Source organism: Antennarius striatus, chromosome 17, assembly GCF_040054535.1.
Source record: "Antennarius striatus isolate MH-2024 chromosome 17, ASM4005453v1, whole genome shotgun sequence".
Classification (NCBI taxonomy): Eukaryota; Metazoa; Chordata; class Actinopteri; order Lophiiformes; family Antennariidae; genus Antennarius; species Antennarius striatus.
In genome coordinates, this window is record NC_090792.1 from 10229991 (window position 1) to 10243325 (window position 13335).

Below are 13335 nucleotides of genomic sequence, written 5' to 3' on the forward strand. Positions count from 1 at the left end.
CACGTAGTTCATGATAGAGTGATTTGAAATTCTCACCTTAGTATGCAAATTATTCACAACTGATCTCACAGTCACTTTATCAAAGCATTATCTTTTTATTCCTCATTAGAATTCTAGTCACAGTCTATGAAAAGCTTGTTTCAACATATACCGTATCACCGCTGCGTCTGTACAGTAACGCCGCTGAGCTGAAATCAGTCTTAGACCTGCTACTTTAATTCATCTCCAGCATTCCCATGTTTAATTTTTTGCCTTGGCTGCCCACAGGGATTTTAACCCTTTCTGCTGTCTCATTTTAATCAGATGCTTTTTTTGTTAAATGTTTAACTTAAATTGGGAGCCTCATAAATATTCCAAATCACTCGTCCTGTGTTTGATGAGGAAATGAGCCTTGTACCCGCCGCGATTCCCCAGGCAGGCAGGCAGGGAGAGGAAAAAAAACCTATAACTTAACTCTTGGAACCAGATCTGCGCTGTGCTCTGACAGCCTACATTAGCAAGCGGCAAATTGTTTTAACAATGTGAGGGCCGCCTTTGTGTCGAGATAATGATGATATCTCATTTCTGTGGCGCTACATGCTGCTGAGGTAATCATAAAGGTCTCCACTGTCATCATTGCCTGAGAGCACCTTTTATAGTCAGAGAGGAATACAGCTGGAGCTGAATATGAATCTCACGGCTGCATCATAGACTTTACAGACAGCAAAGCAAGTTTTGATATCTGTTGAAGTAAATTATATTCATGTAAATTTGTAGTAGACAGAGTTTAATATCTTAACCTGACGGCAAATGTCGAAGTGGTTTGACCTTCCAGTTAGTCAGATAGGCCTCAGAATTTCTCTGTTTCTGTCCGTCCTTCTTTCCTGTGGCTCTCTGGTCATTAATCTTCCACACAGGTGCTGAGGACTCCTGACCCTCCGCTCCACTTCCTCCATTAGCACCATGACAGCTCCACTGTAAGGTTCATACACCCAACCGAATTTCAATCCCTCTTCTGCAACACAACTTCAGCTGGACCTGGCACTGAATTCCATGGTGTCCACTTCACTCCTCAGAAGTTCATTTACACTCGTTTCTGAGCAGCTTTATCCTCCCATCGTAGCATTAACTGATTTTTTTTGTGAATTAATGTGTAAATAATACAGCAACTAAAATATAGTTTATGGGAATGAAGACATGTTCAAACTTTAGAACCATTTTTTTGCAGGAAGACAACTTGTAAGTGTTTTGTGCCAGAATATGTAAAATTCAGAAGCTTCATATGTTATATCATTAAACACTGGAAGAATTCATCTTGTCAAAAATTTGACAGATAAATTAATGTGGAAATGTACAGTTTTAATAATGATTAGATAACTGGTTGGTAAATGTACAAGAGGCAGTCAAATGGTCCAGCAGGTTGAAGCTGAGTTCAATTGACCTGTTATACGTATTGTTTAATCTCCAGAAAAAAGTCATATTTTATTAGATAATATTTACAGTCGTCTATAAAATATTTCTCTTCAAAATAAGTGGAAGCTTATATTCTCCAAAACAATTTAGTTTGCGCACGTATTTTTCAATGTAAGTGCATGGGAGAGTGATCGATTCATCTAAATGTACAAAAACGAATAACCAGAAGCAGAATTTTGCAGGTCAGTGTGTGGGAATTCCTTTTTGTATGATCAACCATTCCTAAAACCCTTGCAGAGGAGTGGAAGTGCAAATTTTTGCAAATGTCTCTGAATCTTTGCCATGATAGCAAGTCACAGCCCCTCCACTTCAGTTTCACAGCGAAGGCAGACCCTTACAACAGCTGGACCAACTCACATCACACACTGTTATAACCCCAAACCAATGCACACGGGTAGTTGTTTTAACATATGCAGCATCTCTTTGCATCCTCTCACAGGCTGCCATACGCCCAGGCCTAAGGCTAAGGAAAACACAAATGTCAGTCAGGATGAGGAAAGGTTACTGGGTGGCTGGGAACTTGATACTGTTAATTTGGTCTCCGGGGACAGAGGAGTCGACCAACATAGTGATCTGGTCCTGCAAACTCATGAGATATATCCAAAATAGCAACTTCTCTGGCAGCCTCCAGTCGTCTATGATAAAGAGACTTCCACCGCATCCAAACTTCCGTCAGGATCTATATTGGAAGCAGGAGAAAGAACGATCCCTTTCTCCTGTTAATCAATTGATTAATAATAATAGCCTACAAGAACAATGAAGAATTTTTAATAACGGGTTGTGTAAAAAAATACAGCAAACTGTTAAGTATATAATTAAAATATTCATAGAATACACCAGATAAACATGTAACGGACATATTATCACAAGGAGTTATATGACAGCTTCCACAGGAAGTACTGAAAGTTCTTGTGAGGATATCAGAGGTGGGACCATGGTGTGGATAGGTGTGTGTATGTTCGTGGTGGTCCCAGCCAGACGGTGTGTCTGACTTTCAGCGTGTCTCTCCTCCCCATCACACTGAGGTCACCTCGTTCGTATCGCTAGCGCAGCAGTCACATTGTGCTTCAATGCAGACAGATTGCTTATAATAACCGTTAGAGACCTTTCATTTTTCCCTGTCAGCAATTTGCAGGATAATTTTGGCACGCTTTAAGGATTCAACTCTCCTAATAAGAGGATAAAAATAAACAGGGCAGTTGTTGAGGCACTATATTGGGATGGCATAATCCCATTTACAAGTCTGAACGCACTCTGGCCAATACAATCAAAGCCCAGCAATATTGTTACATGGGGCAATTTTCACCATTTCTAAAACAAGGAATGACTGAGTGCAAGGCTTTTAGACCGCCAGGATATACTAAATGGATGAAACGTCACTTTCCTAATGGCATTACTAAAGACCTACAAGCTCAGTCAATTCATGTACCATAACAAATATGAGGTACATTTATTTTTGTCCCAGCTATTGACCACTTTAGCAGCAGATTACATTATAAGTCTATTTTAATTTACTTTTATAGCTGTTTAAACAAGTTTCAAATTCTGCAGAAGTGGAGCGTATTGATTGTGGCTGTTGCACAGACGTGCTGGAACTTCACCGTGAGCCCAGTTCCATCTAAAGTGTCGCAGTTTATCTGACGACAACCTGACGACTGCATCACATACCTACATAATCTGTGGGTACACTTAATTCGTTGCCTACGTTGATTTGATTTTCATTAAATGTAGAGCGACAATGCGATTTGGCTATGAAAAACAGATGCACATAGACATTACGCAGAGCTGAGAGATTAGTTAAGTAAATCAAATCCTGAAAGTTTGAGAAGAGAACGATACAAAATGCTGGTGTATGAAAAGAGAATACAGATTTTTGTAGGTTGAGATAGACTTGAGAGTCTGAAGAATTAATCAGCAGAGGCTGAAGGACAGAGGTTGATGGAATAAACTGAGGTCACTTCTACTTTGAGTCAGATGGACATTTAAAAACATAGCCACAGATCAATACACACAGGGCTATCTCTGTAGATAAGATCAATCCATTACTGTCATCAGCACCAAATATTTTCTGCTTTCTGATTAGAATAAGTCTTCGCTCAGTCAAACACATGTTCATCCATAAGCAAAAACAGGGATGCATATTGGGATTGCTATTCTCTATAAGCATGAATTAAACAGGGGCTATAACTTTTTTATGAGTTCATAATTTGTGGTAATCTCTTATCAAATGTTTATTCCCTGGAACCCAGACTGTCTAGAAATGAAATTGAAATGTGTGTTGTTAATTTGGGGTCTTTATTTATCTCCTGTATCTCTCCTATACTCGCTTTATGTATCTAATATTTCTAGTATACCACCGTCCAGGAAAAGTGACACAAGAAGCCATAAATTCCCTCCTAATTCCAAATAATTCCGATTACATGGACGAGTAGTTTTCAATCAGAAAGATAATCTGGATGATAGATGGTGGGATAATTGGCTGTCTCTGCCACGTAAATATTGTGTCGTTCTATTAATCTTGCCGAATGAAGTGTCAAGCTGTCACTCATTCGTCAAACTGAATTAGGAAATATAACGAATAAATAAATGCATGCGGGTGGCGGTGGCTGTGTGTGTGTGTGTGTGTGTGTGTGTGTGTGTGTGTGTGTGTGTGTGTGTGTGTGTGTGTGTGTGTGTGTGTGTGTGTGTGTGTGTGTGTGTGTGTGTGAGTGTGTGAGTGTGTTTGAGATAAAGAGAGAGAGAGAGATAAGATGAGATGAGTGTGGTGGTTGTCTGGGCTTTAGAGAGGAAGTAGAGTAAAACAGAGGAATGGGATGCATCTATTGACAGAGGATAGAGGAAAGACCATAGTCACAGACGATAAAATCATCTGTAGCAGCACACATCTTATTCTGAGATGTGTGTAACAATACATTGCACTTCATCCTGCCAAAGGTGTTTTTATCAGGAGGGATTCTCTCAGAATGACATTGTGCTTTATGCTCCAGGGTTCATATCTGTCACACGTCACTAACAGCCACCAGCCCTGAATATTTGACTCAACTATCATGTGGACAGCTGAGATTGTTTTAACCTCAGTGGCAGAAAGGTCATTTATTCAAATAAACTCACAGTGATTTTCATAATGTGTTCTGGTAATTCGTAATAAATGTTTGCTTGATATGTGGAGGCTGAATATAAGAAAGCAACATTAGAATTTCCTGCATTTTATAAAATAAGATTTAAGACATTAGTCATGAGCTGATCTATTATTTATCACTTAACCTGTACACACACACACACACAAACACACACACACACGCACACACACACACACACACACACACACACACACACACACACACACACACACACACACACACACACACACACACACACACACACACACACACACACAAATGGAGCAGTGACATCCTTTTAATTTAATTTATAAAGTTCATAATTAACAACCAAAAGACTGCAGGAGACCTGGTGTCAGACTGGAGAAAGGGATTCGGTCATAAGAATAAAAATGAAGTTTTCATTGAATTCTGAATTAAATATCAAATATCGGTAATTTCACAGAAAAGGTCAGCTTTAATGGAGTTCCTCCCTGCTTTGTAATATCACATATTTCTCCTGAAACAGTCTAGTTAGCTCGATGTGGCCTGCTAATTGTGGCTGGTTAATTAATGAAACCCTCAGGTGTTCGCAAAGGCAAACAAAGACCATGCTCTCCTAAATCATCAGTGCCCTTCGACATGATTATTATCCAGTGGCAGGTGAACCCGAGCCTTGACGCATGACAGATTAGATCTTCTCAGAGGATGGGCCGTCCATTTATCTGCCTGATAAACTCAGAGCCTCTCTCCATTTTCAATCATCAGAACAGAAATGAGATTAACAATCTAATGATGGCAGCAGCCCCTGCACGCGCGTGCACACACACACACACACACACACACACACACACAGAAGCAAATATCCGTTTATTGTAGCTTTTATTTTGAGCATTGCTAAAAGCATCTTCATGGACTCATGATAACATTATTATTGATAATGTATCAGGAAACAAGCAGCTTGTTTTAATTCCATGATTTTGATTTCTTGTATTCTTCCTGTTCTGTACGGCGTGGGTTCACACTGATCCGTACAGATCCTGGCCTGTCATTCCACAGCTCCCATACCTTGGACCTAAATTTACAGTGCAATGCTTGTGTGCCCCCATGTATTCTCTTTGTGGGTCAGCCCCTCCCCTGCTGTCCCTGACACGCATAGCAAGCACCCCGGCCCTCGTAAACCTGACAACTTCACTAAACTATGCTAACAAGGCTGCAGTGATTTGTATATGCACAGCCTGGTGGCACGTGGCGCTGGGGGTTTGGGGGGGGGCGGCATAGATGAAGGTCTCGGCAGGGGGATCAAGAATGGAATCTACTTGTGTGGCGAGAGCAGCTAATCAAAGCACCGCCACATGTAAAGACTTCAGTGTAGACAAACATATATGCATTAAGAGGGTCCACATGGTATAAGGTGACCGAGGAGGCAACCACAAGGTTCAGCTCAGCGAATCCTCACAGCTCCAGGATTTATAGATTCCAGGTTGAAAGGCTGGTGCTACTGCAGAACGCACACACACACACACATACACACACACAGCTCTTATAATTTAAGGTGGAATCTTTTAGAGGTGATGAGCTTTTTAGGTTTGAATGTCGCTCGCATTCTTTATAAGAAAGGAAGGGTTGATAAATTTAATCCATTTGTTTCCTTCTCCTCATGTGAATAAAGATTCATTACGATGCTAAAAAAGGGATATGTTCCAAAGGTTATATTTTTATATTGTATGAAACAAAAATTAAGCTTTCTTCCAACACGTAAAGGTTCTGAATGTGTTTATTTTGCTCAGTTGGTAGTCTCTGTCATGTCTCTGTTTATTAATAGCTGTGTGTGTGCCCTCAGAGAAATGAACCGGTCCGCTGCATTCTCTCTGGTGATTGAAGGCCGTCCTGCTGCTTTACTGCCCGACAGGTGAAGGCATCGACAAGAGCAGAGCCCCAGACATGACTTAGCGGTTGGTAATCTGAGGGAGTCACAGTTAAAATTATATTACACTTCATTAAAACTCACTTCTTTTTATCTGTTTAGGAATGACATTCAGGAAGTGCTTGGTTAATAAGATCGTTCTGCTGAAGGATCCTTAATTTTAAAGTGGGTGTGTCATGCTCTAATGCCACGCCTGAGATGAGCAAAAGCATCTGGAGGGACTAGGATGATTTTCTCACTACATTGTTTTCTTACCGTTTATATCAGAACAGACACAAAGTTTCTTTTTATCCAAGACAGAGCTTCTGGAAGTGTCACGACATACAAATTGTACATGCGTATAAGAAAAATATGCAGGTTGCGATTTGTCATGAAAAAAATAAGCAACCAACAGGCCTAAATCTTTTTTAGGTTAATGGTAGGCTCTATGATCCATTCATATTTATTACAAACAAAAAGAAACAAATAGCAAATATGTGGTCTTTTCTTCTTTCATGTTGACTCCTCATCGGCAGTGTTTTTCCTTCTTTTATCCACATCCCTGTGAACTTTGGAGCCGGAAACAAATATATGTACAATACATTTATGTACACAAGGATGTTCAGGAACATCTGGACTGTTGACAAACCGAATCAGGTTGAAATTTATTGCCAGCAATGTAGACTACAGGCAACCCGTAGGAAAACTCTATAAAAACCTGTCTATTTTTTTTTTTTAATTATTGACAGGTTGTCCCCCTGTCGGAGCTAAATGATGTTTTGGGTCTCCTGGGGATAACTGGTGCTCAGGTATGAGTAGGAACCAATGTTGGCTGGGTTAGATTTCTGCCAGGAAGCATTAACAGGTTTTTACATGTTGAAATCTAAATGTGTTCCTATTTGATGTTTTTTGTTGGTCGAGTTAACTGATAAACTTAATGGAAATGAAACAGTAATCAAATACAAAGTGGTGTCTCTGACATATGATTACAAGGAGGCGTAACAGCACGTTTTTCATGTAAGTGTGGTGGAATACCTCAGTGGATTAAAGCTTGATTTAGCCTCTACTAACCCCAGGATAAAATTCATATTTGCTGGAAGATTGGAGGCAGACTGGAAGCTTGTGTGGAACTGTCATATTTTTACATACCTGTTTGTTTTCCCTAGCTCCTCTGATTTTGATCAATCACATAATCTCTGTCTGCTCTCTTATATCATTTATTTCTACTGTAGCTTCTCCACCAGGATGAAAATATTCATTCATTCATTCATTCTTCTTCTTAACCAATGTTTCCGTATAGGCGAGTCAAGGAAGAAAACATTAGATACCCACAAAATATGTTGTGACATCAAGATGAACTTTGCAGATAGAGTATATGAATCCCTATCACCACACAGATACAGACACAGGTACACACAGGTACACACACACACACACACACACACACACACACACACACACACACACACACACACAAAGCAACACGTCATTCATTGGATATCTTTCATATCATTGTAATCTATGCAGAATGATCACGCAAGTGTCAAGGTCAGTACACTCAGTCTTTTATTTCTTTATGTTTTCTACACATACTCAAAAATGTGTAGTTAACTCTAAAAAAGAACTTTATTAGGCCCTGAATTATAGACTTCATATGACTAAGGCTACAGATGACCGTTATGTGTAACAGTTTGAGTGTGTCTAGATCCTTTCCACTTGTGGTTTTGTATTACTGGGTTGCAACATGGGGTAATTCCACATCCCATCACAATTATTTCTGTGCGTTCAAATTGCTATCAATGAAATGTGCCTGAGTTTAATGTTGACACCTTATATTAGTATGAATGAACTCTGCTCATAACCAGCAGCTCTGCTGCTAGCAGGCCGATCGCACACCCACAAAACTTGGAAGATCCATGCTTATTGTGTTCTGTGACGAAATCACACCCTTATGCATGACCTAATATTGTGACCAAAGAACACCCACACACACACACACACACACACACACACACACACACACACACACACACACACACACACACACACACACACACAAACACACACACACTGTTTAATCAAAATCTTGATATGCCACACCTGTCTAGTGGATTATCTTTTTTTAGGATAAGTGCTCACCAACATCCACCATGAAAAATTTGTACGTACAAACTGAGATTGAGATTGAGATTGAGATTGAAGATGTCGTCATGGTATTTTTGATAAGTCTTAAAACTTTTACTTTTAAAGGTAGCGCTAGAAAAAAATACTGCATTTATATTATTGTTGAATGTCCTGAAGTCCTTAAGAGTTTCAAATAACCACACATCTGCCAGAAATTAGATAAATGTAACAGCAACAAAAATATTTGCTTGTGTGTTGTGTCTTAACATTTTTCTGTTATCCTTCAAAACATACCATGAGACAGTAACATTTGAACAAAGATAATACCCATCAGGGCTTTTTCAGGTCAGTGCCTCCCAGACTGTAACATCGTCATTTGTTTGTCTGCCTCTCAGGGGTCAGCAGGCAGCGAAGTCAGGAGGAGAGAACGAGTGAGCACCTGATCTCGGAGCAGGGTTGTCAGCGTGGAGCTGAATGGGCTGCATAGAACTTCTGTCGGAGGGTGTCAAATGTCCACTGTCCACACTGTGGCCCTCTGTCTTGAACATGGCTGGATCTCAATGGAGCCTTTGATGGGCCTTTCACTGTGCACCTTGCCACAGAGCACTGGGCCTGCGATGGGGAAGTTCATGATGTACAACACCTGGCATGGATACAGAAACACATGCCCGAGACAAAACAAAGGCCACTTTGTCAAGTGTTTATTGGGAATTAAACTCCCCTCCCTTCTTATAACATTCATAAAACACATGATGGAAAGGAACACGATGATATGGGACAGCACTCAAAGATGGGCAGCCACCGGAGATGCGACTGTAAATGGGCAATATGCCGTTAGGGAAATCATAACTCATTGGCATAGGGAAATCACAAGCCACTGGCGTACCATGCTACATTTTAGATTAATATCTCATAAGTCAGACTAAGATTCTGATCATTTTTCAGACTTGTTTGGGTTTAGATATCTGAAAAGTTGAATGATGGCACGCGTAAGGTACAGGTATGTAGAACAATAACAACCTTGTTTAATGAAATAAAAGAAGACACCTATTAGCACTGTGGTGAAGAGGTTATACAAAAGCTCAAAAATCTACTTTTTACACCAAGAATGTGCTGTATAGTGCAGTTGCATCCGTCTCAAATCCCACCACACTTGGCCCTCTTCAGTTCTCATGCACCTGCCCCTGCGTCCCTCCACCTGCACTGCCCCTCTACTCCTTCACCCCCCATCCCAATAACAGAAGGTTCAGCTCCGGGATCATCCTCTTTCTCCCTCATCTGCAGTTCAAAGCCTGTTGACTGAATTATCTCTGGACGGTAAGAGCGAAAGGAAACAACTGTCAGCAGCAACTGTCAGCTAGCCGGAGGGAAACGTTTCTCCGACAGCCGCTCGGCTAACCGGTCTTTAATGCTCCATCCTGAGCAGGAGGAGCGACAGGAGCAGGAAGAAGCTTGAGGACACATCAGCGTCTGCACACAGAGCTGTCTACAGAGAGATGGGTCCAGTGTTTCCTCTCGGGGGGGGAGCGGTGTCATGAGATAGTGGATGTTCGCAGCGAGAGCGGAAGCTGAGGTTTCAAGTTTGAGTGGCCACAGACACCGCCTGACCGAGGTGTTGAGAGGAAGGCTCTGGTGGCCCGGCCTGCAGGAAGATGGAGGAGAATGAACAAGCCATATTACCATGGTTACAGAGAGTCCAAGATCAATCAAGGATGGTTTATGGGAAATTGTTTCCACTCTCATGTCAGTTGTGTCACCACCGGAGTTCATGGTTGGTGCATCTGATCCAATACAAGCCTTAAAGGTTTATTTATGTGGTTTATTCAGTGATACAGAAACAGTGAAAACATCAATACATAACTGGGTTTTTGAAACGTTTTGGCTTTGGGACAGTTTTGTCTGGCAGCTCTAGCGTTGTCTTAACTGATGACATCATCATGCGCTATTGAATACTAATTACATAGATTTCATGTTTCCATCAGATAGAAAGCGATTTGTTTTATTGTTCTAATTATAAGCAAATTTTGGCCTGAAGCACATTTAAAAACCAACACATTTACACTGACAACATCAACATGGCCAGTCAGCGTAAACGTTTTGCCACCATATGGCGCCACCCTTAACTACAGTATGGCCTGTTCCATACAGGTGATTTAAAGATGTCAGAGTCCCCTACATTCATATAGACCCCCACCCATCCACCACCCCCCCCCAAAGCCAACTCGTCTGTCTTGGCTCTCTGGCACACAAGGTCATCCCCTAGCCAGTCACGACACTCCAATTAAGGCGACTGATGGACGCAGCTAATTGGTACGATTTATAACCTTCTTTTATTATGCTTTATGAGGAAGGCAAGTGGAGGACATTACCATTTATAGGCCCCAGGCTCCATGCTGGATCACTGTCATCCACCTCTGTCCAGCCTGACTGCTAAATACTCGAGCTGGAGCAAGAAAATCCTCTATTTCTGTTTCAGCGTGAAGAGAAAAGCAATATGATGTGCAAAGTCAAAAGTAACGCGTCAAGGAAAAAAGGAAGAAAAAATGGATAATAGGAAGATTGAAAAGGGAAGACAACGCTAAAAATCTGGTCAAGTATGCAGCGGGGCTCTGATGGGGCAGGAAAGAGAAGGGAAGCATGGCTCCCATAATGAGTGTGTGGTTATTGATTGTATTGTCAGGGTGGCTGACCAGGGCCCCGTGTGCTATGGGCCCCAGTCCATCTGTGGACAATGCAGTCAGTTACACCTCACTGCTCTGGCTAATAAAGAACAGGCAGATTGATGTCACCAGTATGGTTGAACTCTACCTAACACTCACCAGCATCACTCACACTCACACACACACACACACACACACACACACACACACACACACACACACACACACACACACACACACACACACACACACACACACACACACACACACGTTACTGTGGGACAGCTGTGTGATGGTCACAACATTTTCATCATCTTTCCTCATAGAGAAATTTTTGGTGTGGTTTACAGTTATTATGATTACATTTGTAATACAAAGCTGCATCTGATTCTTATTATGTGCCAACTATTTGACAATTTATTATTTAGTTTACTAAATGTCATATAATAGTGAAATTAGCTTTTAAAACCATACAACCCAAGAATGGCATCCCCAGTTCAGTTTTAAACAAGTTTCATTTATTTGCAATTACATAAAACAAGTTCTTTCATTTGCAAATCTGGAATCCTTATTCTTGATAAAATGACTTTACAGTTATTAGATTGTGTATACTCCTAACTGGTTATCAGCTCCCTGACTAATCACTACAGGATTAATGGTTTCAGCTTTATTAAATAATAACACAAAGGTAATTTAACAAAAAATGAGATTTTGTACCTGTAGAGTTCTTTGTTTCATAACACACATGTAATAACTCCGGTAAAAGCTTTATTTTATGACTAGATTCTGTTTAGGGTTTGACATCACCTCTAATCCAAGAGGCATCCTGAGTTCTGAAGTACTAAATACAATGTGTATGTAAATAAAGAAATTGAATGAAGTGAATGTATATAAATAAATTAATAGTAAATTAATCTCTCACTAAATTTGACATATCACAGGTTGAGGAAGCGAACATGATCAGCAAAGAGACTTCCCCGAAAAAGACGCTGTCCTCACCTCGGCCAGGAGTAGTAGTAAGAGCTACCTAACCAGTTTGTATCAACAAAAACAACAACACTTATCTGAAGCATCTCCCTGTTCATTTCCTTATATTACTATATCTTGCGCACAGAAAATGCCAGACAGCATACTTAAAATACCTATCATTGTTGTCTGACAGACTGAGGACATTTTCGGTCATGACTATTGCGCAAACAATAAACAGCAGCAGTCGTCACTCTGCCGCCGTCGACCAACCTTAAAACTGGCCTCCTTTAGGAGGAAGTTAGCGCCTCCACCTGAACATTTGGCTGCACTCAAATGACAGCGTCTCTGTTGCAGAAGCACAAGTGATTACTCCTGTGCAGCCAGCTAAAACACAAAAATCAATAAACAATCTCAACGTTTCTGAGGGCCTTTGGTCTGACTTAATAAATGTCTCAATCCGCTGTTATGACTTCATTTTGCTTTAACGTCTTCTTTATGTGCATCTTTTGCTGATCAATTAGAGAATGGAGTGCCCCATCTGTCACGGCACGTGGCTTCCACCCGCCGCTACGGGACACACACACACACACACACACACCTCATGTCCAAACACAAGGTGAACTACTATTTTAATCCTTGAAACGAAATACTTTCTGAAAGCACTCTCTTGAATGGCTCATTAGAGATCATGCCATCCTCCCCTGTCAGGTTATTCTACAGCCTGACATCCTGTGTGCTGTTGTGTTGCTTAATTTTATCATCTATAAATTTTTGTAAGCATGATTTGTTTTAAGAGTATATCAGATATTATCCACCTTTTCGTGCTGCTTTGGTAAAAAAAACAAAAACAATGGAAGCTGTCACGCTCAGGTCCAGCCAAAGACAAGACATGCATATGTAGCGCAGGGGAGACACCAATTCAGGCAACCACAGGATCTTTCTCTTCAGGCTGCTGCTGTCACAGGGCTTAATCCTGGTGCTGTCAGGATGACAGGTGAGTGGTGGCGGAGCCCCTGGTCTGTGAAGCTCCTGGAGAATTTCACACACACTCCTCTCTTGTCTCCCATCGATTCTGCCACTTCCCATTATTGTCAATCAGTGCGGCATTGTCTCCACGGGAGGAGCT

General features: G+C 41.0%; 1 protein-coding gene across 3 annotated transcripts in view; it reads right to left on the reverse strand.

The window, feature by feature from the left end:
* Positions 1-9386: 9386 nt before the first annotated feature.
* LOC137611150 (G patch domain-containing protein 2-like) overlaps positions 9387-13335 on the reverse strand; it is a 28910-nt gene continuing 24961 nt past the window's right edge. Inside the window, exon 12 of one of the 3 annotated variants that reach the window (XM_068339197.1) lies at positions 9387-10222. In XM_068339197.1, coding sequence (XP_068195298.1) covers positions 10113-10222 — 110 coding nt within the window. In that variant the 3' untranslated portion in view covers positions 9387-10112. The remainder of the gene's footprint in view (positions 10223-13335) is intronic. The other 2 variants (XM_068339200.1, XM_068339198.1) reach the window with 2 other exon arrangements.